The sequence below is a fragment of the Ambystoma mexicanum genome, chromosome 1p, assembly GCF_040938575.1.
Source record: "Ambystoma mexicanum isolate Mex_15411 chromosome 1p, UKY_AmexF1_1, whole genome shotgun sequence".
In the NCBI taxonomy this organism is placed as follows: domain Eukaryota; kingdom Metazoa; phylum Chordata; class Amphibia; order Caudata; family Ambystomatidae; genus Ambystoma; species Ambystoma mexicanum.
Window position 1 is genome coordinate 998391223 of NC_090921.1, and position 22259 is coordinate 998413481.

The 22259-nt window shown below is 46.3% G+C and overlaps 1 protein-coding gene across 1 annotated transcript in view; it reads left to right on the top strand.

Moving 5' to 3' along the window:
* HYDIN (HYDIN axonemal central pair apparatus protein) overlaps window positions 1-22259 on the top strand; it is a 3273799-nt gene that overhangs the window by 1672515 nt on the left and 1579025 nt on the right. The window contains exon 35 of the mRNA XM_069654775.1: window positions 9733-9882. Within this exon, the coding sequence (XP_069510876.1) occupies window positions 9733-9882 (150 nt within the window). The remainder of the gene's footprint in view (window positions 1-9732; window positions 9883-22259) is intronic.

Consider the following 22259-nt stretch of genomic DNA (forward strand, 5'->3'; position numbering starts at 1 on the left):
TGAAGAGAGGTTAAGTTAAAGGTGTTGTCATGTTGGTGTGTTACTGTTGAGTATTATGTGTTCTTTGAATAAATAAACGGAGGGAGATGTGTTATAATGTGGCTTGCTAGCCAGTGGTACTGGCAAGCTACTGTTCATGAGCTTATTGTAGGCATTTGTAAAATATAGCTATCATCTGGAATGTATTAGGTTATTCAGCTGGTCAAATGATTCTAAATGTGATGTGCTGGCTTTATGATGTACTTGTTTATTTTCCTGTGGTGTTCCATTGATGTCAGTTGCTGTTTAGTTTTCCTTAGTAGTGTTGTGCTGGCACTACTGGGGGTCTTATTCTTAGAGTTAAGCTTAATAAAAGCACTTAAGACTTTCTTGAGTGTGTGGATCTTTCCAGCTTAACACTATAGGCCTGGTAATCACCTTGCCGAAGGATGGGAGGGATCTGATTGAGTGTGAGTCTTATCGACCCCTGTCCATGTTAAACGTGGACGTCGAGATTCTGTGCAAAGTGCTGGCGAGCCACTGGACCCTGGTCCATCCCAACCAGACTGTGTTTATCCCGGGTAGGGCTACTATGGATAACCTCTAGCGTTTGCTCCTGGTACTGGACAAATATAGACGGACCAAGGAGAGGTTGGCAGTGATTAGTTTGGACTCGTACAAGGCATTTGACTCGGTCTATTGGGATTTTCAGTGGATGGTTCTAGAGAGGATGGGTCTGGGGGCTAGTTTTATTGAGTGGGTGAAGTTGCTGTACAAAGGTTCAATGTCCAGGGTACAGGTGAACGGGTTGATCTCTACATCATGGTGTGTGTGTAGGAGGACACTGCAGGGATGCCCCCTCTCTCCGCTAATATTTGCTTTGGTCATCGATCCTCTGCAGGGGTATCCTGTCGCAGACGGGAGGAAATGGGCCTATCCCTTGGGGGGGATTAGACACTGCATATCGCTAAATGTGGATGATGTGCTACTATATATTCAGAAGCCAGATCTGAACCTGCAACAAGTCTTGTGAACTGTTGAAGACTTTGGGGTGTTATCTGGCCTGGTGGTTAACAAATCCAAGTCAGCCGTGTATGTGGTGGCCAAAGGTGATAACAAAGGTCTTGGACATTTCGGGACGGAGATGCTGAATATGGGATTAAAATATTTCTGGATAATGGTCAGTGCAGACTGGGACTGGATGTATGGCGCTCTTTGAGAAGTTTACAGAATTTTGGATTCAATTCCCCATCTCCTTGATGGGCCGATTGGCCCTAGTCAAAATGGTTATGCTGCCTATATTATTGTACGTCTTCCAGGTCATGCCGATGGTGCTGAAGGCAGCTTGTTTCCGATTGCTACACAGTACCCTATACAGGCTGCTATGGAAGGGAGAGACCCAAGGATTGCCCTGAGTACTCTACAGCTTCTGGCAGGCAATGGGGATATTGGGGCGCCCTACTTCAGAGGATATTACTGGGCATCAATCTTGCAGCATGTGGTACTGGTTTGCCCAAACACACACAAACTGCAACACGACTTGGATTATGAAAGTGTCGGAACCTTGGCAAGTGCTAGAACTACTCGTAGGGCGAGACAGGAAATTGAAAGGGCTTCTTACTCGGTTGGGAGCGATTATTCAGGTTTGGGTGAAGGCCACGCGGCAGGCGGGTCAGTGGTTCCCTTTTTCACCACTAGTGCTGCTTGGATGTAGCCGATTAAATGGAACAAGGGTTCAAAGGGTTAAGGGAAGTGTTTGGGCAACCATGGAGGGTGGGCGTTGTAGATGACCTATATGTAGGTGATAGGGCCATTACTTATGAGGGATTCCAGGCTGCCCACCCGTCTGTTCGCACAAACTTCCTGAAGTTTGCCACTGATGGCTGAGGTAAGAGAGGCCTGGGACGGATTCCCTGAGAAACCATGCACCCATGATATGAATGTGACCCTCTTGCAACTGGTTTAAGGGGGGGCGGATGCGTGTCTGGACTGTATGCTGCAAACAGGAAGGAGGGAGACGACTTGTCGCCGGAGCTCAAACTCAAATGGGACGTGGATCTTGGTGAGCAACTGTAAGACAGTGAGTGGGCCAGGATCCATGAGCACACGAAACAGGTCTCTAAAAATGTTACGTTCCAGTAGATACAATATAAATTAGTGAGACGGGCGTACATCACCCCGGTTATGGTTGCTAGAATGACAGAGAGAGTGGATCCGACGTGTTGGAGATGTGGGAGAGAGGTTGGCACATTCATACACATGTGGTGGCAATGTGCTTGGGTGCTTGGCTTTTGGGGGACTATCTGTTCTGAGTTGTCTGGGCTGTTTGTGGAGAGGGTTCAGCTCACAATCAAACATTGCCTGCTGGTGCTTCTACCTCGTGGAAAGGGCAGACGAGGCATGGGAGTGGTTAAGGTTTTGGCCGTGGGATTGCTGCTAACTAGAAGAATGATATCCATGGTTTGGAAGGCATTGGGGGAACATAGGATGGGAGCTTGGCTTTCACAGATGGGTCAAGGCTGAAATGGATCTGAATGTCCTGAGGTGTTCAAGGGAAGGCGCAGAGCTGAGATACTCTGTTTGGCATGTTGCTTGGGATAAGATGGATAAGATGGAGCTGAACCCAACCTGAACCCAACCAGACCGAAACACGTGTCTGGGGTTGCTCTTGGTACTCTTGTTCAGAGGAGAATTGCCTAGCAATTTCAGTGCTGGACTGCCCCAGGGCAGGACAAAGACTGATATGTTTGGCTATTTCTCCTCTGTGAAGATAGTGAGCTAAAGAATCTGGGTAAGGCTCTCGTAACCAGGACTAATGTCTGGCAGAGGGACTCCCAGGACCCCCTTGTTAACCCGGACCTGCCCCCTCCATGAGGTGGTTAAAGTGTGGACGCTCTCACTGTAGGGTAGAGGCAAGAGGTTTTAATGAAGTATTGGGCAGTACTAGAGAATTATGCTCTGTATTATAGAGCTGGGAATTGAGTCCTATCTGCTTGTGACGCTATCTGTTGTTTAACCACAACCGCAAGATGTCTGAAGACGATAAGACAAGTGTTTGTTATGACAACTAAAAATAAAAGGTTTTAATAAAAGAAAAAAGCTCTCAGATCTTTCTTGGTTTTGGGTACTGGGATTTCTTGCACAACCATCACCTTTTCACTTTTGGGTTGAACAAGTACATTTCCCACAAAGAAACCAAGGTATTTGACTGCTGACTGTGCCAGGTGACATTTTTTCAGGTTTGCAATAATGCCGGCTTTCTTTAGGGCTCTGATGACTAAATATAGATTATACATATGTTCTTTCCACATCCTTCTATGAATGATTATATCATTGATGTAAGCCCCACAGAAAGAGAAGTAGGGCCAATGGAGTTTGGTCCATTAACCTTTGAAATGTCGCTGGTGACCCGTGCAGACCAAAGCCTAACACTTTGAATTGGAATAGTCCAATAGGGATGGAGAAGACTGTTTTCTCCTTGTCCTCTAGATTAACGAGTACTTGCCAGTAACCTTTTGTCAGATCAAAAGTGGAGAGGAAAACAGCATCTTCCAAACGATCAATCAGATAGTCTATCATTGGCATAGAATAACTGTTGAATTGGGACACTGCTTTCACCTTCCTGAAATCAATACAGAAGCTCCACGATTGATCTGGCTTGGCAACAAGTACTATTGGAAATGACCAAGGACTCTGGGAGGGTTCAATAATATCATATCCAAGTTTAACATCTTCTCCACTTCCTGTATGACTATCCCTTGCTTCAGGGATCCGGTATGGTTTTAAATGGCCAACCTTCCCTGGGGGTGTGCGGATGTAGTGCATAAACTCTTTTACTCTACCTGGTTCATTTTTAAAGACCTCTTGAAACTGTTCCAATATGTTTTGTAGATCTTGTTTCAGGTGGCAGGTGGCAAGGAGTCAGTGTTTTCATCTGACTGCTCTGTTAAGAGACTAGTCATTAATACTCTTGTGGTTTCGATTGGATCCTCTCTCAATTCCTTGAGGAGGTTCATAGGATAGATAAGGGGCTTGATGCTTGATTCACCAATCTGGTTGGTAGATTCAATAGTTGTATGGCCCTGTTTGTTCAATCACCTCATAGGGTCCATGCCATTTAGACAACATCTTATTCTTGGATGTTGGCAGGAGAACAAGAAAGTTCTGTCCAATGGAAAAATGCCTAAGTAAAGTCTTTTGGTTTTCTTGGGCTTTAGCTATAGTATTGAACTATCGCTGTCATCATAGCCATGTGTTCTTTTAAACGTTGGGCTGTTTGGGATAGAGGTGTAAAAGGGCTTTGTCCCTGATCTCCCAGGTCCACCTTAGCATGTCAATGACATCTTGTGGCACCCTACCATACAGTAACTCAAATGGGAAAAGCCCTGTTGAGGATTGTGGTGTTTTTCAGACAGCAAAAAGGGCCCTAATATCCCAATTATTTTCATCAACCACAACCTATTTTAGAATGACATTTTTAAAGGTTTTGTTGAAACATTCCACTAATCCATCGGTTTGCAGGTGGTAGACAGAGGTCCTAAGAGTTTGAATGTGTATAATCTCCTTCACCTCTGCCATTAACCGACTCGATAAGGTAGTCCATTGATCTGTTAGGATCTCCTTCGGGAAAAAGATGGGATTAGATGTTTCAAGATTTGTTGGGACGTATTGTTATGCAATGGGAAAGCCTCTGGATATCGAGTAGTATAATCTATAATTACCAAGATGTAACAATTCCCCCAAATTAGATGGCTCAAGAGGCCCAACTATATCTATAGCTATGCGGGGAAAGGACACATCAATAATAGGCAAAGGTTGGAGCAGAGCTGGAGAGGTATTTGGGAACTAGTCTTTTGACACAGGGCACAGGTAGGTACGAAGTTCTTCACATCAGCATAGATTCCAGGCCAATAAAACCGGCGTATTACCTCCGCCTGTGTCTTGGCTGTCCCCAAGTGACCACCTGTTAAGTGGGAGTGGGCAATTTCCAGCACAATCCTCTTGTGACTTTTAGGCACCATAATCTGAGATCTAAGAGTACCATCAGGGTTAAGATCACCTCTATACAGTAGCCCATGCCTTAGAAAGAAGAATGGTCCCCTTTCAGTGTTCCCACTTCTTCAGATACCACATATAATGTAGAAAAGCCTCTGCTAGCAAGGGATCGTTCCGCTGAGCAAATGCTAAATTGGGAATGATTTCGGCTTCCTCGCCAATGATTTTCGGTTGTGCCGCCTCAGATGTTTTTGGGGGATCTTCATCTGCCTCCCCAAAGCCTCCCCCACCCTCTGTTGTATCAGCTTTTCTGATTTCCTCTGTTTTGGGAAACAAAACTCTCTCCAAGATCCACTGAGCTATTTTCTCTCCTGCCTTTATTTGACAGGTCTCTTTCCCATTGTTTTGAATTAAGATCTTCAAATCAACTCTATAGTTGGGATCTATGATGCCTGATAAGCCAGACTTGGAGGCTAACCTGATATAAGTGCCTGAGAGGGGCGGGGCGTGGTACTAGAACCAGGTCAGTGGGTATTAACACTCTTTCTCCGGGTTGCACCAATTCTCCCCTGATACTACATAGGTCGAATCCCATAGAATTATCTGTAGCTATTGATGGATCAGAAAGCTCAGTGACTGCCTTTTTCAAATCTAAGGGTTCCCCAGTTTGTGTCAACTGAGCCCGATCCCATTGCTGATAGCATATGTGAGGAACCAGGCATTAAATAATAAAGGGTTTTGGAAAATGCCTCACTGCCCCTAGTGTAGGAGGTATTTCCCTTCCTCAACCAAAAACTAAGGGCCTGTCCTTTGTCAAGATGTCCAAAGCAAAACAAATTCCTGTGTCAGAAATCTCATCTTGGTCTCTAAAGTGTTAAGGGTATTGTATTTGGCTTGAAAAGTGCACAAATGTTCAGGTTCAACAAAAAGCTATACATCCAACAAACGTACCAAATGGATAATGTTCACAGTTCCAGGGATTGACTCCCTTCCCCAGGTTTCTTTCCAGCAAAAGAAAAGTTCAAAAGAATAACCAAGAATAACCATGTTCTATGTACCCCAAGAGGATAACCCCCCTCCTCTTGGTGTTGGAACTCACTCCAGGAGAAATGATTCCCTTCCCCAGGTCTTTTCCACATTCAATGCAGTTCAAATTTCAAAGGACATGAATCTTCCTTGGGATTCTCGGATTCACAAAACACCTGGTATACTTTACTGCCATGCTTTCTCACATATTTCCGTGGTACAATTTTAGTGCGGGTCCCAGACACGCAAAACACCTTATATACTCTGCTGTCAGGTTCTCTCAACTCACAAACACCTGGTATACACTCCGGCCAGGTTTTCTCATATGTCCATTTCCTTTCACAGTCTGAGGATATCTGCTTTTCCCAGAGTTCTTCTTATCATTGGCGTACTTGTATCTCGCTAAGTTCAGGGACTTATGAAACTCAATTCGTGTTTGTAAGCCATAGTGAATTCGCCTCCCGTTCCAGGAATGCTCCTACTCCAGCTCCCTCTCTGGACTTCAAACTTCAACTGTGGGCTCAGCAGGTTTAGGATGGCTCCCTTGGCTTCTCCGATCCGGCTCGGGTCCTTCTCAGTTTCTGCTTCCTCTCTCCACTTCAGGTGGCACGTCTCTGCGACTGGTCGCATGCTGCTCGTGGCTCCGGCTTCTCTCTGTGGTGTGAAGCTCCTTTGCCTTTCGTCCCGCTTTGGCGTCTCTCTGGTCTGTGAGAATGCGTCTCCTTTCCAGATGCCGCCTCCGTCTTCCTTTGTGCTGCTTCTTCGCTCGCGTGTCCAACTGACAGCTTGGGTCCCCGGCCAGTAACTAGCCGGTCTGGTCTCTCTCCAGTTCTCCATGCTCCATCTTTGAACTCCCGCGGTAGCGAAGGGAGCCATCTGGAGCCAATTGGATTCCCCCAACAACTAGACCATTCACTTCAGTCTAGCTGAGCAATCCTCACTCCGGTTGCTCTCTTCTTCGTGTCAGTCTTAGTCACTGATAACACTAAGTGGTGTTTGAGTTCCATTATTAAGTGCGTGGGACTATTACGGTTTACTGCCACAGTATCCCATGAGGGCCTGAGGAACTGAAGTGGTGTCTCCAAAAGGGAATGGGGGATGCCATGCCTCACCCAATAAAGTCGCTTCACCCCCCTGAGGGTCGCCTCTCCCATGTGGTGGTCCTCCAGGGTCAGGATCAGGTAGCAGCTGCCATCCCCTGACCACACAAGGAGGGGCTACCTCTGGGAAATGTGAGAAACCTGAGGGTATTCTCCCAAGTACACCTTGAGAATCCCTTATTCAGGTGGTCAGGGAAGGGCTGGCGCTCTCGGATCCCAACCCTTGGGGCAGTCGAGCGAGGGAGGTTCAGCTGGGTAGGGGAGCCCGGTGTTATGCTTGGGGGAATATCCCAGGTGAGACGCAGCATTATACCAGGAACAAAGGCGAGGAGGACGAAGTCCCTGAGGCCTTTTTATGTTACTCCACATCTACCTCCCTTCCACCCAAAGAATCTTCCTTACCCAAATCCAATGACCCCTTCATATCTGGTAAATTAGGACACTACATCTCCCAGAATCCCTGTTCTACCATTGCATACCCAAATACTCCCAATTATTTTCCTCTACGTCCCTCCGATTATTATTTCCCAAACTCCCAAACTGTTGTGACAAAACACTACCCTTTTCAATTCACAATCCCTACACAGCTCACCTTTCTAAGTTAACCAACCACCCCCTTCCTTAGGACCCTTTTTCCCCCATCCTACCTCGTAAGATACTTAGAAAATCTACCTCCCCCTTTTCTGACACGAACACTTTTACACCATGACAGACAACAGACTAACAACAAAGCCGTTTATCTGACATGACCCAACACAAGAGTCAGGCAGAGTCAGGCACTTGGCAGTAACCATGCACACCTGGCGGCTCTTTACCTTCACCACAGGAATAAAAGGCAGAGCACGAGAGCACACTACGAGCACGGCCAACCGCACGAGGAAGCAGCTATTCCAGGACGGCAGTTCAAACAGAGAAGAAAGGTAGCGAAAGCTGAAAGAATGATGAGGGAAGTGCCCTTGCCCTTTCATCCCAGACCTGCGAAGCCTCTGAAAAAGGAAACAGACCGGAATTTACAGCTGATGTATGGAGCAACAGATGTCAATGGTGCACGGGGGCCTCCCAGATTGATAGCCTAGGTGGGGAGGCTAGCTGGCTACCGTGGTACAGTGCTTGACTCTAGAAGCAAGACAAGCCAACGGGTTTAGCACAGCCGGTGAGTCGGAGAAAGCTGATGGCAAACTGATCTCTGTTGACCCCAAGGTTGCAATCAACAACATTATATGAACATAAGAAACTTGTGAACAAAGAACTTGTGTGTGTTTGAACTTTTGGGACAAGCCCAGAGAAGGGCTAGCTTCAGAGTGGTCAGGCGCCGGAGACACATTCCAAAGCACGTTATCTACCAGTTTCTATTCGTGAACTAGGGGTCAGCCTGTTCTAAGGAAGATCCGCGAAGGAGGAGTGCTAAAAGAGTATAATTCATGCTTTAACTGCCTATTGCTACAGTTTAGTGAGACAGGCCGGCACCTGGGCCGCTGATTAAATGCTGATTAAATGCCATTTCTGCTTGCCTTCAAGGACTTTGGGAGGGAGGAAAATAATGTATTTCTGTACTGTTTGGCATTCCTGTCTGGGTTGATCTTTCAACATGCAAACTGTGTATGAGCTTTCAGAATATAACACGTTTTGCAAAGCATTTGACAGAAAGGAAAAAAGCAAATGGCAGATGTTACACAAGATGGACGCCCTGTGGTTATACTGATGATTCTGGTTGTGCGTTGTTGGTCATATGATGCGATTGGTTTTCGGCCAACATAATATACCTTATATACTTGGTTAGGGTTGTTTCTGGACTTACACCATCACAATCCTGCAAAGGATCTTCAAGTCTGATGCCTGGCCCCCATCAAGTCAATGGGAGGCACCCGGGGTGGTGGTACCACTATTTCCTGAAGGCTAACAGTGGCATCCTGGCATCAATGCCAAGAGATGCTTGCAAATACAACTAAGAAAAAGGAAATATGGGGCATTTAAAACCCCCAAGGCTGTGAGTGGCTTTTTGTTTCTCACCGGGAAGGTGGGGAAAAGAGGTAAGGACTGAGGACCACAGTCCTAAAGAGAAAAAAGGGGACTGGACTGGGTAGGCAAGAGTCATTGTGGTGAGTAACTAGAACATAATAGAACAATGTCAGCACTGCTTGGCCCTCCCACTTTGTTACTGTTGGGGGATTCTACTTCTCATTATTTATTGATGAGTTTTTGACATGCTGTCTTAGATGGGTTCAATGACGGTTATATTTGTTGTTTATGTAATGCATAACTTAATTTAAATAATGAAACGTGAACAAATACAGAACTACAAATACTACAATGAAAACAAATGAATGGCAGTGGATGAGCTGATTAGATCGGACATGTTTTCGGGGTTATAGAAACCATTTCAAAATAAGATAAAACCACTGGGAATTCTAGGGAAATTCCCTCTGGTGCTAAAGGCACAGAAGGTGCTAGACACTTGCAGGTGTTTGCATTGAGCCTAAATCGTATGTTTATTTAATTTTATTGAAATGTTGCTCTTTATCAAGGCACCAGCATGCAATGCAAAGGCATCTTTAGAAAACGTGTCTGTGTTGACAGGCTGTTGCCCTATGCCATTGAACATGATTGTAAGATTCTTAATTTGTGGGTACAGGCTGACAAACATGTGCCTATGCACCTTCGCCGCAAGTTACGCCAGGAAGTGAAACCACCACCGCAGATCTTTGAGATGTTGCCTTCCTCTGGCATGCTGATGTCTGGCCAGAAAATGAATGTTCAGGTGAAATTCATGCCATTGGAGGAGGTAAGATAAAGCTCAAACTGCACTGCATTATACAAACAATATTAATATGGAAATATGCAGACACATGTATTGAGGTACAAGTTATTTCTCATGTGTCCATAAATTGTTCCTCAGGAATTTATTGAGAAACGAGAGAAACATTTCTTAAAATTGTTGTAAAGTTAAATTTAGTTTCCTCTTTTCTCTCTTGTACATTGTTACTGCTCTGCTTTGGCTGAGAGCCAAAATACAACTAGAGTATCAGAGGTTTTCGAATAAATAATTTGGCCACATGAATGTTCTTGTTAACACCTCTAGAAAGTACAGTTCTGTCCTATACAGCAAACCCTTTCATGTGCAAGTTTGTTCTGATCATAAAATATCATGAAGGAGACATACATTAACTATTTAACTCACATTTTGCTTCCATCCATCATTATTTAGATTAATGCTGTCTCAATGCCCTGTGACTTGGTGGAGATGTCTAGATGCCAATTGTGTTGGGAGGGGGAAGGGGCGGAAGATTGTCAGGCCTTTCCTTTATGAGCCTGAGTTCATGAAACATCTATGTTAATGGTTATGTGGGCCAAAAGATTTCTTCCCCTAAGAAACCTTTCATTTTTCTTCCGAAAGCTTTGTCTAAATGACAAACCCCCACAGTCCCACCCTTAACTTCCACCCTTTTCTGTCAACACCACCGGCATTCAATATTGAATGACAACTGAAGTCATTTATAATGGTGAGACTGAGTAAGAAGAATGGAATGAATTTCTCTCTACATTTCTGCAAAGTTTTCATTGCATAGAGTGAAACTTTTTGCCTCCAAGATCTGATCTGATAATTATTTTGAAAGTTGTCATCATACAAGAAGGAATGCAAGTTAGATGGGGGTTTATGACTACTGGGCAGTCATGATGATGGGGATAACACAAACATGGCAGTGACATGTTTGAAAGTTACATCACTGTCCTCAAATGGTCCTACCACCATCCTTAAATAGTTCACATCCTACCTGGTATGCACCAGAATATCCAGGCGGGCTTCCTCAGGTCGGCGCTTAATCCAACTAGACCGAATTCGTACTTCTAGTCCACCCCTCAAAGCAACCCACTCAAAGGTGGCTGTATGAAATGCTTTTCGGCGGGTTGCCTCACCGACTGGGCAAAATCCCTAATCTTCATTTTGGATAGTGATCGATCGATCCTTCCAACATAACATCATGATAAAGACTCAAATGGCTTAGTATCAGATCTCTCCACAAGATCAAGTCATTCCTTCCATGACAGGACATCCAAACGGTGGTGCAGGCCGTAGCAAGCTTGCATATTGATGGGGTGGTAACGCGCTCCTTGCAGGGCTCCAGCCGCTCACATGGCGCCCTCTCAAAGCAGCCCACTATGCTGCGGCTCATCTTATCACAGGCTCCAGGAAATTGCAGCACCTCTGCCTTGCGCGAATTACACTGGCTCCCATCCCGGCTAGGATCTGGTTCAAAACTATGTGCCTCACCAACAAGGCAACCACCACCAGTACTCTGGCCTACTTAACTAAAAACCTTGGACCAGGAGGTGTGGCCAATATGGCGGCTTGAGCCCACACTGTGAAAACTTGCACGGTAGACGGGAGCAAACTCAGTGTGGCTGGGTCAGCATTGCAGTGAGGCCCCAGTACAGTGCAGCATAATCTGGATGAGAGAGCCTGGAGACTTGGCAGGTATGCAGCCTTTATAACAAAACCTTTATGTAGTATTAATATATAATGAAAATTATATAACGAAAAGCATAACAAAAAGGGTAGAGGGTTAAATCTTGTGGGGAAACGGTTGGGTGGGTTTTTAGGGGTGGGAAACAGGGGTTTGGGGGTGGGGATACCCCCCTAAAAATATATAAATGTGTTATGTTTTGTCGTTATAAAATAATTCTCTATAAAGACATGTAACCGACTCTGCGCCATGTCCCAAAGGTTGGGGCTGTGTGAAGGCCAGTGGCCAGGGAATTAACTGGACGCGGTTGGCCCGGCGGTGCAGAGAGTTCCAAAATTAGGCCGGTATCGCCCAGGGGAGCGGAGCACTATGAAGGTGCAGATAAAGGACAACACGACTGAGGAGTGCCTGTGGACGACCCGGTGGGCTGAGTGTGCGGCAGAGGCTGCAGCCTGTGGATGAGGCCCGCAAGTTGCAGGGGCTGGGCTTTGAGCTTTCGGGTGTAGATTAGCTGAGCTTTCCGGCAACATTATGGGCTGTGTGCTCTTTCTCCCCTCCTCCCCCTGCTGTCTGCCCCCACAGAGGGGAGCAGGCATGAGTAAACACCACAAGAATTGCTGAAAGTTCAGTCAGAACAGATGGGACACTACTGCAATCTGCTGGTGCCAGTTGAAGATCTGCGAGCCCTGGCTGTATGTCCCTTATAACTGTATGGGACCCAAGAAACAGAATCAGCCATCACACCAAGGAACCAAGGGGACCTAACAAGATACCACTGTGCTCCAGAGGCAGGGTGGCCTAGACAAATCTGCATTTCCCCTCACTGCTTGAGTTGGAGGAGAGGAGGGACATCTCACAAACCATGGTGGGAATGACCTACCTGACTAAAGAGTATTTTGAGATGGCCGTAGCCATTCTGAAGGTAGAGATCACAGATGCAATGAAAACAGAACTGGCAGCCATTAGAGACGAGTTATCCATGGCAATTTCTCCTAATGAGAGTTTGAATAACTGGGAACTCGATAAATTACCTGGAAGAAGGATGGAGTGAAGCAATATCAACCCTCCTGAGGTTGACCAAGGAGATGCAGCAGTTGATCCTCTCATAGAAGAAAAGTGCAAAGACCTTGAAAATAGGTTGAAAATAGGTCAAGGTGAGACATAATATGGATAAAAGCACTGAAGGAGGGGGTGGATATTACCACATTTCTCCAAGATCTGCTTGCCTTCGTTTAACAAAGCTTTGGATGCCCGGATCAAAATCGACAGAGCTCAGAGAGAAATTGGAAACACACCCCAGAAATCTCCTGGTTAAGCTTCACAGCTATAAGGACAAAATAGAGATTCTTGCTGCAGTCATAAAGATGCAATTTACATGCTTCAGGGAGAGTGGGGTGCTTATCTTCCATGATGTGCCAGGCCACTTTAGTTAAAAGGATGTTCTCCATAGAGATTATTTTGGGACTGAGGGAGTAGTCCTATACGATTGCTAGCCCATATGAAGTTTGCAGAGGCAAAGGGGGTACGTCCAGACATCAGGCTGGCACAAGCGAAGAGAAGAGATGAAATGAGAGAGGAGGATGAGGAAGAGTCTCTCACACAGAATGACAATCATATGAGACCCGATGGGTAGCATACTGTGGACTGCAAAATTGTATTGGTGGTTGGGTGTAGGTGAGGGGCATGCATAGCAAGTACGTTCTTCAGGACACTTCATGCGGTTGGGAGTGGTACTCCAACATTGAGCCATGTGACAGGGGAGTTGTTCCGGTTACCCAGGTGTTTCGGACTGGGCTATGAAGGGTTGCCTATGGCCTTGGGTAGTTCTGGGCTATTTTCTCTGATCCTAGCAGTTGGGAAGAGGAAGGTTGGGTGGTTTATTACATACCTAATGTTGTACATTGTTTTCCTGTTATTTCAGGAGGCTTGGTTTCTTTGCAAGAGGGTGAAGATAATTTAGGATCTGGAGAAACAGACCCCTGACAGGATATGCTGGCAAGAAACTCACCTGTGTAAGCTGGATATTGGCAGACTCTTTAGTAGGGAACGACCAACATAGTATTTCACAGCCTCAGATGTTATAAAAACAGGGGCAGAGAAGTGGCGAGGACAAGTGGTCCTTTGTGGTCTGAGCAGCAGTATTTCTTCAGTGACTATTGACCAGAGGTAGAGCTGGCACCCAGAACAAGCTGCAGAGACTATTTGAATTCAAGTGGCGAGGACAAGTGGTCCTTTGTGGTCACTTGTGGGCAGGAGGGGGCTGGAGCACGCAACCCGCAGCATTGGCAGCGCAAATAAGGACTGGCTTGGCTTGACATCTCAGGATTGTGCGGTAAGCTAACTTTGAGTGGCAATTGCCCTACAGGAGACTGCAGAATTGGTTTCTTCTTTGTTTTGTTGACTACAATTCATCCACTGGATTATCTAATGTGCTAATTCCATAATTCCATCCTGACTATACCTGGACCAAACGCAGACTATTTCCATCTCTTAGAAGCTGCGGGCCAAGCAATACATAATATACTAGCCATAGCGATTTAAACATTATGACAAAATCAAAGGCAACAAAGTCACGATACAACTTAAGGAGGGGGAATATTGAGAAAGACACTATACAGAACCCCAAAAAGAACACAACCACGGCTGTGGGGGGGGGGGGGTGGGTGCGGGTAGGGGCAGAAAAGGGGACAATCCCCAGCTATTTTCTTAAAGGCGACCCCCAAGTCAAAGATAAAGATGTGAGAGGAGCCACTACGGTGCCTAATTCAAATGTGACTGAGGCTCTGAATGTCTCGAACTATGATGACATCGACAATAACTCTTTGCTGGATCTTTGCCTTTCTATTCAAAGATCCATGGCGACAAGAGCGAGGGAGATTACCCCAATGGACAAGGGCATCATCATAGTAGAGGCGCAGGTCCTGAACACTGCAAACATTGAATCACCTAGTGTCAAGGAGATGGAGGGATCAAAAGCAGCTAGAAACTCTACATCAAATATGTCTGAAGATCAACCCATTCACCCTACAACCATCTCGCCCGTAATCCCTGTAATGGTTGCCTTTCGGCATCTCCCAACTTATCTATAGACATTGAGGATTCGAAACCTTTAGACGACTTAAGAACTGGGGAACCTTCCTGCCTCAATAATCACAGCTATAACTGAACTCCAGGCTTCTATGGCTTTGATGCAGTTTGCACTAAAAATCGTATTGAAGCTATGTGGAATAATACATGTTAACACGGTTCTCCACCTTGGGCTGCCTGATCCAAGGGCTGGGCAGGAGCCAGAGGTACCAGAGGCTGTGCACCCTGCAGAGGAGCTCCAAAGCACCGCCCAATAAAAATTCGGCCACTTTCTTCTCTAAAAAACGACATATGGCCAAACGAGCGGCATTAAAAAAAAAAAAAAAAAAAAAAAAAAAAAAAAAAAAAAAAGCTGTAGTGGAGATTGCTTCCCCACTCCCAGCAACCAATAGCCCTCCAGCTAAATCAAAGAAAGCAAGGAAAAGAGGACGAAAAGCCAAGAAGCGCCAGGCCAAAGGTGCGGGGACCCTGACGAGCTGAATACTCCCGGAAAAAACCAAGGAAACCATGCTCATGAGTTGAAATGATCAAGATACGGACTCTTCGGTTTGCACAATTAATGAAGCAACTAAATACTCAAGTCTCCGCAGGAAGGCAAAACCGATGGCCCAGGATTACCTCTTTCGAAGGGATTGTGTCCTCCGACGTATTCCTTATCTTGATAGATCATCTCCAGCTTGCTGGCCTCGGAATTCTTTTTCCAGTAGAGGGCGCTGCGTGTCGACGTCCCTCGAGACGATGTCCCTCGACAGCCTCCGTATCGGCGCCGACGTCATCATGCGTATAAATGGATTCGCGCAGCGTCCGTTGCTCAGTTCTGTTTTTCCACGCTTCGTGGGCCTTGGAATCGCGTTGCTCAGTTCGTTAGTCAGATATATATATATTCTTCATTATTCCAAACCGAGAAATACCAACTCTTACTCGATGGCTTCCTCATTCGAACCGACGACTCCACGGTCCGGCTTAAAAAAATGTCGAGACTGTGGAAAGAAAATGTCGTTGACAGATCCTCACAGGATCTGTTTGTGGTGCCTGGGATCAGAGCACCAATGTTCGGAGTGCGAGGACTGCATGTCCATGACGGCGAAAGCCTTGAAGGAGCGTAAGGGGAAGCTTGAGAGGGGTAAGACAGTTAAAACTCCTTCGAAAGTTTCATCGGCAGAGTCGAGACATTCGTCTCCTCGCCGACACAAGAAACATTCTCGTTCTAGGTCTCGAAGCAGTCACCTGCCCCACAAAACATAGTCCTCAGGCTGAGTGGGAGGAATTCTGTATAAGGATGCTTAGCGCCTTCGAGAAAGCGGCCTCGACCCCCTCGAAGACAGCTGAGGGTGATACCCTGGGTGAAAGACCCAAAAAATCGAAACGCCGCAAGTCGTTCCACCCGGCGAAAGAAACTACTCGAGAGCGTCACGAACCCTCGAGCAAAGGCACTGTGCCATCGACGCCATCGTCAAAAGTCCCTTCGACGCATAAATCTGCGTCATCGACGCCATTATCGAAGGGCTCATCGACGCATAGGTCGATTGAATTGACGCCGTCTTCAACGCCGACGCTGAAAAAGAACAAACCCACGGCCGTCATTACCTCACAACCAGCGGTCATACCCAGGGCCTCAAACACGACTTCGAGAATGTCATCGACAACCTCGAGTAGGATTCCGATCCTCTCGAGCTCTTCGAGGCCTCTTCCAATCTTCTCGACGCCTTTTTCGGTGTTTTCGAAGCCTTTAACGTCCGTGTCGACGACGTCGACGTTTTCTCAACCAATTATGACAAATTTAGCCCCTTCTGCTCTGGAAATGGGATTTAAGCCATTTCCAAGGTCTGATCATTTCAGACCTTTGTCTTCAATTTATGAAGAAGGTGAGGATTCGGATCAAGAAAGACCATTTGGGTTGCAGAGATCTGCAACACCTGAACCAGAGGAATTTACCTCTGAGGAAAATAGGTTAATGGATCTTCGAGAATCCTTACATGAGGCAAGTGGGTTAGATACTTCCCCAGAAATAGAATTTGCCAAACCAGACCCAGGGGAACATGCCGAGACCCCTTACAGAATTTTAATGGCAAGGGTTATAGAATTCATTGGTTGGTCTACACCTTCACCTGCATTCCAACAGGATGACCTTACAGACATTTTAGTTAAAGGCCCACAGGAGGATCCTGTGGTTCCATTTCACGCTGCATTAGAAAGAAAAATATTGGCTAACTGGGAAACTCCTGAGGTTATCCCGGCGGTTAATAAGTAGTTATCAGCCAAATATAGGGTATCTGCTACTGACCCTGAATTTTTGTCTAAACATCCAACTCCAGAGAGTCTGGTTGTTCAAGCAGCAACTGCATCAGGCAGTAGATTGGCATACCCTACTGTTCCACAGGACAGGGATGACAAAAGATACAACTCTATGGCTAAGAAAGTCTTTTCTGCATGTAGCATAGCGTTGAAATCTATAAACACTACTTGTACGCTCGCAAGGTTCAGCCACACACTTTGGGAGTGTGCTTCATCAGCGGCTGACTGCCTCCCAGAGGGAGAAGAAAGGGAAGCGTTTCTAAACATCATTAAGGATGGTAAAGACGCAATGTGCGAATCCCTTCAAACTGGCATTGATTCTGCTGACAGTATCAGTAGAGGGCCATGGCGGCAAGTACTACAACCCGCAGATTTGTGTGGTTGAGAAAGTCTGGGTTTGCTTCAGATGTACAAGCCAGACTTTTAAATATGCCCTTTGACGGCTCTTCTTTGTTTGGTTAGAAGGCGAATGACAGTCTAGAAAAGTTAGACATCCAAAGCAGCAGCAAAATCCCTGGGAGCTGCAATCCGTCAAACGCCATATCGCCCCTCAGGAACCTCTTGGAGAGAAGTCCTTTCGCTTTTATTCCGCATTCGGAAAAGGCAGAGGACAGTCAGTTCAAAGAGGTCAAAAAAGATTCACCCGAGGTGGACGGGGTAAATATACAAAAGCCGCAGCAGGTGCCTCTTTACCCTCGGCATCTGCATCAGCGCCTCTAAATCACTCTGAGGACTCTCCTCACAAGACACCAGTAGGGAGCAGGCTAACTCAACATCTGACGGAATGGCAGGCTATTACGTCAGATGCTTGGGCATAGGAGACAGTTGCCCAAGGTTACTGCCTGCGTTTTCTACGCATTCCTCAGTCATCCACCGGGGAACAGCTCTCGGAAAGTTCCAGATCCGCTCCTCTTGTAGGAAATGGTAGACCTGCTGGAGAAAGATGCCATAGAACTGGTACCTGTAGCGGAGAGGAACAAGGGCTGGTACTCCCCCCTACTTCCTAATACCGAAGAAGGATGGAGGACTGAGACCCATCTTGGACTTACGAGAATAGAACAAGTTCCTCAGGCAGGACAAGTTCAAGATGGTAACTCTCTCTCGGATCCTTCAGGCCCTCCAGCTCCAGGACTGGCTGGTATCTCTGGACCTTCAGGATGCTTATTTCCATGTGCCAATCCATCTCAAACATAGGAAATACCTTAGGTTCGCAATTGGCGGCTCTCATTATCAATTTTGAGTTCTGCCATTTGGGCTGACCTCCGCCCCGAGGGTCTTCACCAAGCTAATGTCCGTAGTGGCTGCAAGTCTAAGAAGGGAAGGGATTCACATCTACCCCTACCTGGATGATTGGCTGATCAGAGCTGTATCTCCAGAACAAGCTCAGATCCAGCTAGATTATGTCTGCCACTTCGTTCACAAACTGGGCTTCTCCCTCAATTTAAAGAATTCACAGAAGATACCATCACAGAGACTCCAATTCATTGGAGCAGTCCTGGACACTTCCTTGGGAAAAGCCTTGCCACCAGAGGTGAGGGCACAAGATATTCTGCAGATGGTCACCAAGTTTCAAAATGCCCAACGTCTCCCAGCCTTCGACTTTTTGAGGTTGCTAGGCCTCATGGCATCCTGCATCTTCCTTGTGCCAGAGGCTCGCCTGAGAATGAGATCTCTTCAGTGGGCACTAAGAACTCAGTGGTCGAAATTCTCAGGGAGAATGACAGATCTCCTTCAGGTTCCGGACAAGGTGGCTCGAGACCTTCAGTGGTGGGCCTGTCAGGAGAACATTTTGAAAGGAGAACTGTTTTGGCAACCATGGCCGGAGATAACAGTAGTCACAGATGCCTCACTCATGGGGTGGGGAGCCCATGCCAACGACTTGACCATCAGCGGTCGTTGGTCTCCATCGTAGTCCAGACTACATATCAACCTGTTAGAGCTGAGAGCAATCAGACTAGCGCTGAAGGCTTTTCTGCCATCTGTAGAGGGGAAAAATATCCTGACAAGGACGGACAACACAGTTGCCATGCACTACCTCAACAAAAGAGGAGGCGTAGAATCACTGCCTCTGTGCAGAGAGGCGATGCAGCTCTGGTTTTGGGCAATCCAAGAAGGAATCTCTCTATCGGCAGTTCACTTAGCCCGAGAGAAAAACTTGACGGCGGAAGCTCTAAGCAGGCAGAGTACAGTCTCCCACGAGTGGGAACTAGCTCAGGAAGTCCTTCAACAGATCTTCACCCTTTCTGGAACCCCTCAAGGGGATCTGTTCGCCACCAGCATCAACAGGAAGTGCGATCAGTTTTGTTCAAGGGAATTTCCCCCGAGAGGAGCTCTAGGGGACGCGTTCGTAGTGGACTGGGAGTTTCCACTTCTGTACATGTTTCCTCCAGTCCCTGTCATTCTTCAAATGATCAGGAGGTTGAGAAGGTTCTGGAAATCCATGATCCTAATTGCCCCGGACTGGGCCAGGAGAACGTGGTACCCAGACCTTCTGGACATGTCCATCTGCCCTCCAATTCGTCTTCCACTCAAGGAGAATCTTCTCTCGCTGAAGGGAGGTCAGGTTCTCCATCCAGACATCAGAACCCTCAACCTTCACGCTTGGTATCTGAAAGGTTGAGATACAAGGATTGTGACCTCCCAGATGACGTCATGGAGGTATTGCTTTCGGCCAGAAGGCCAGCAACAAAGACTTTATACCGCTGCCGTTGGAACAAATTTTGCAGCTGGTGTAGAGAAAAGAATATCGATCCCTTTTCATGTGGTACACCAAAGGTGTTATCTTTTCTACTCTATTTGGCAAATTCGGGCCTTCAGGTTGGCACTATCAAGGGCTATCTCGCAGCGCTATCGATCTTCAAGCGCACTGCAGAGGAACCATTGTATTTCAAGTTACCCTTAGTAATAAAATTTCTGAAGGGATTTACAAATGTCTATCCTCCAAGACCATTCCAAGTTCCCGTATGGGACTTAAATTTAGTCTTACATTTCCTGACGGGTACTCCTTTTGAACCACTCCACTCTTCTTCGCTATGATTTCTCACCCTTAAAACTGTCTTATTAGTGGCATTGACATCTGCTAGGAGGGTGAGCGAATTACAAGCTCTATCTTGTAAACCCCCTCATACAATTTTTCATGAAGACAAAGTTGTCCTACAAGTGAAGCCTAATTTCCTCCCAAAGGTGGTTTCTGAATTCCACATCACTCAGAATATTAGTTTACCTTCATTTTATCCCCCTCCCCATCCGGGGAAAGAGGAAGAAAGGCTACATAGGCTGGACCCAAGGCAGGCTTTGAGCTTTTACTTCAGCAGACTTGCTAGGATTAGGCAAGCAGACCAACTGTTCGTAGGTTACTCAGGGCACAAATTGGGATTACTGATAACAAAACAGACCATTTCCAGATGGATTATTTTAGCCATTCTGGAATGGTACAAACTGGCAGGGAAAGAGCCTCCTCAAAATCTTAGGGCTCATTCAACCAGGGGTATCGCAGCCTCTTCGGCCCTCCAAAGAGGGGTACCGATTCGAGACATATGTGCGGCTACCACACGGTCGTCTGCACATACCTTCACAAAACTTTACAACCTGGTTTCCTCCTCTAGCCAAGAGACTAGATTTGGCAAAGCTGTGTTGCACTCTGTTCATTATTGAAGGGAAACATGGCAATTTTACTCCCACCTCCAGTTACACACCACTGCTATGGGAGTCTATCAAGATAAGGAATACGTCAGAGGACACAATCCCTTCGAAGAACAAGTTACTTCTTACCTGGTAACGTTCTTTCGATGGGATGTTCCTCCGACGTATTCCTTATCGCCCCTCCCATCCATCCCCTCAGTAAAACTTCCCTTGTGGTTACAGCTTACGCTCCTTCAGGGTCAATAACCAATTCATGTAAAGCAACTGTTAAACGTCAAAACGGAACTGAGCAACGGATGCTGCGCGAGTCTATTTATACGGATGGTGATGTCGGCACCGATACAGAGGCTGTCGAGGGACATCGGCTCGAGGGACGTCGACGCGCAGCGCCCTCTACTGAAAAAAAAATTCCGATGCCAGCAAGCTGGAGATGCTCTATCAAGATAAGGAATAGGTCGGAGGAACATCCCTTCGAAAGAACGTTACCAGTAAGTTGTTCATCTGGCAGAACCCGTGGGGGTGGTTGACCATGCAGATAACAAAATGTGCATAATCAAAAACATGAAACAAAAGAAAGGGGTTAAATGGCTTATGAGAACGGAGGTGATAGCTAAATTGCACCTCATTCCCCAACTATGAGTTATACTATCAGATGATTTCTCTTTTATTGAACCACTTAAGGTGTGCAATCCCAATGTCACGGCATTGCACTGCAGAGTTTTAGCCTCTGCGCAATTGATTTGCACACACAAGAAAAGCCTAATGCAAGTCGGGATGGAGGTAGATGTAGATAAGGAAGAAGAAGATCCATCCTTACCAAGTAGACCTAATACACAGAACAATAACAAACTTGGTAAACCTGCCCTCCCTAAAGGAAAGAGGGTGCAGAAGAGTGACATCCAGAACACCCTGAAGTGGTTGGCAGACTCACTCCCAATTGTATTACAGAAACCCTGAGATTGTTCTTTTCTCACCTGGAACACGCGTGGCCATCAACATTTGCTAACAACTAATGACTCACTATCCCTTATTGACAATCAAACATTCTTTCTCCTACAAGAGACGTAGTTACTCTCACCAATTGCTATGGACAGATATACCCTGTTCCACACGTCAGCTAAGAAGGGGGTCCATGGGCGACCATATGGGGGCCTACATATCAGGGTCTCTAATGATATAGCAAATAGAAAGATAACAACAGGCTATGATGACTATATTAGTGCTGTTGAAGTGATTATAATGATAAAGCAGAATTGGGGAGAAATGTTGCAGATGAATGTATACAACCCACCTAGGGCCAAACACAGAGAACTGATACAGGTGGCATTGCATGAATTACTAGGCAGGTGGAGGTATGATACCGAAAATTATTTTGTTCTGGCTGGCGATTTGAACTGCCACATTAAAGGTGGGGTGGGTACTGCTAATAATGCTTTTCTGAACAGTGTCAGCTTCCTGGAACACAAAATTCAGGATAAAGTGGATGACTGCTGGTCGAGATTCTTTGGGTGTTGGGAGCTTGAAATAATGAATGGCCGCACCAAGAGTGATAGACCTGGTAAGAACACTTGGCGGAGTGGTGTGCATCAGAGTACCTTGGATTACATATTTACCAGTGCTGAGGTAGCCTCAATTGTAGAGGACATGAGAGTGCGTGGGGTGATCACGACCC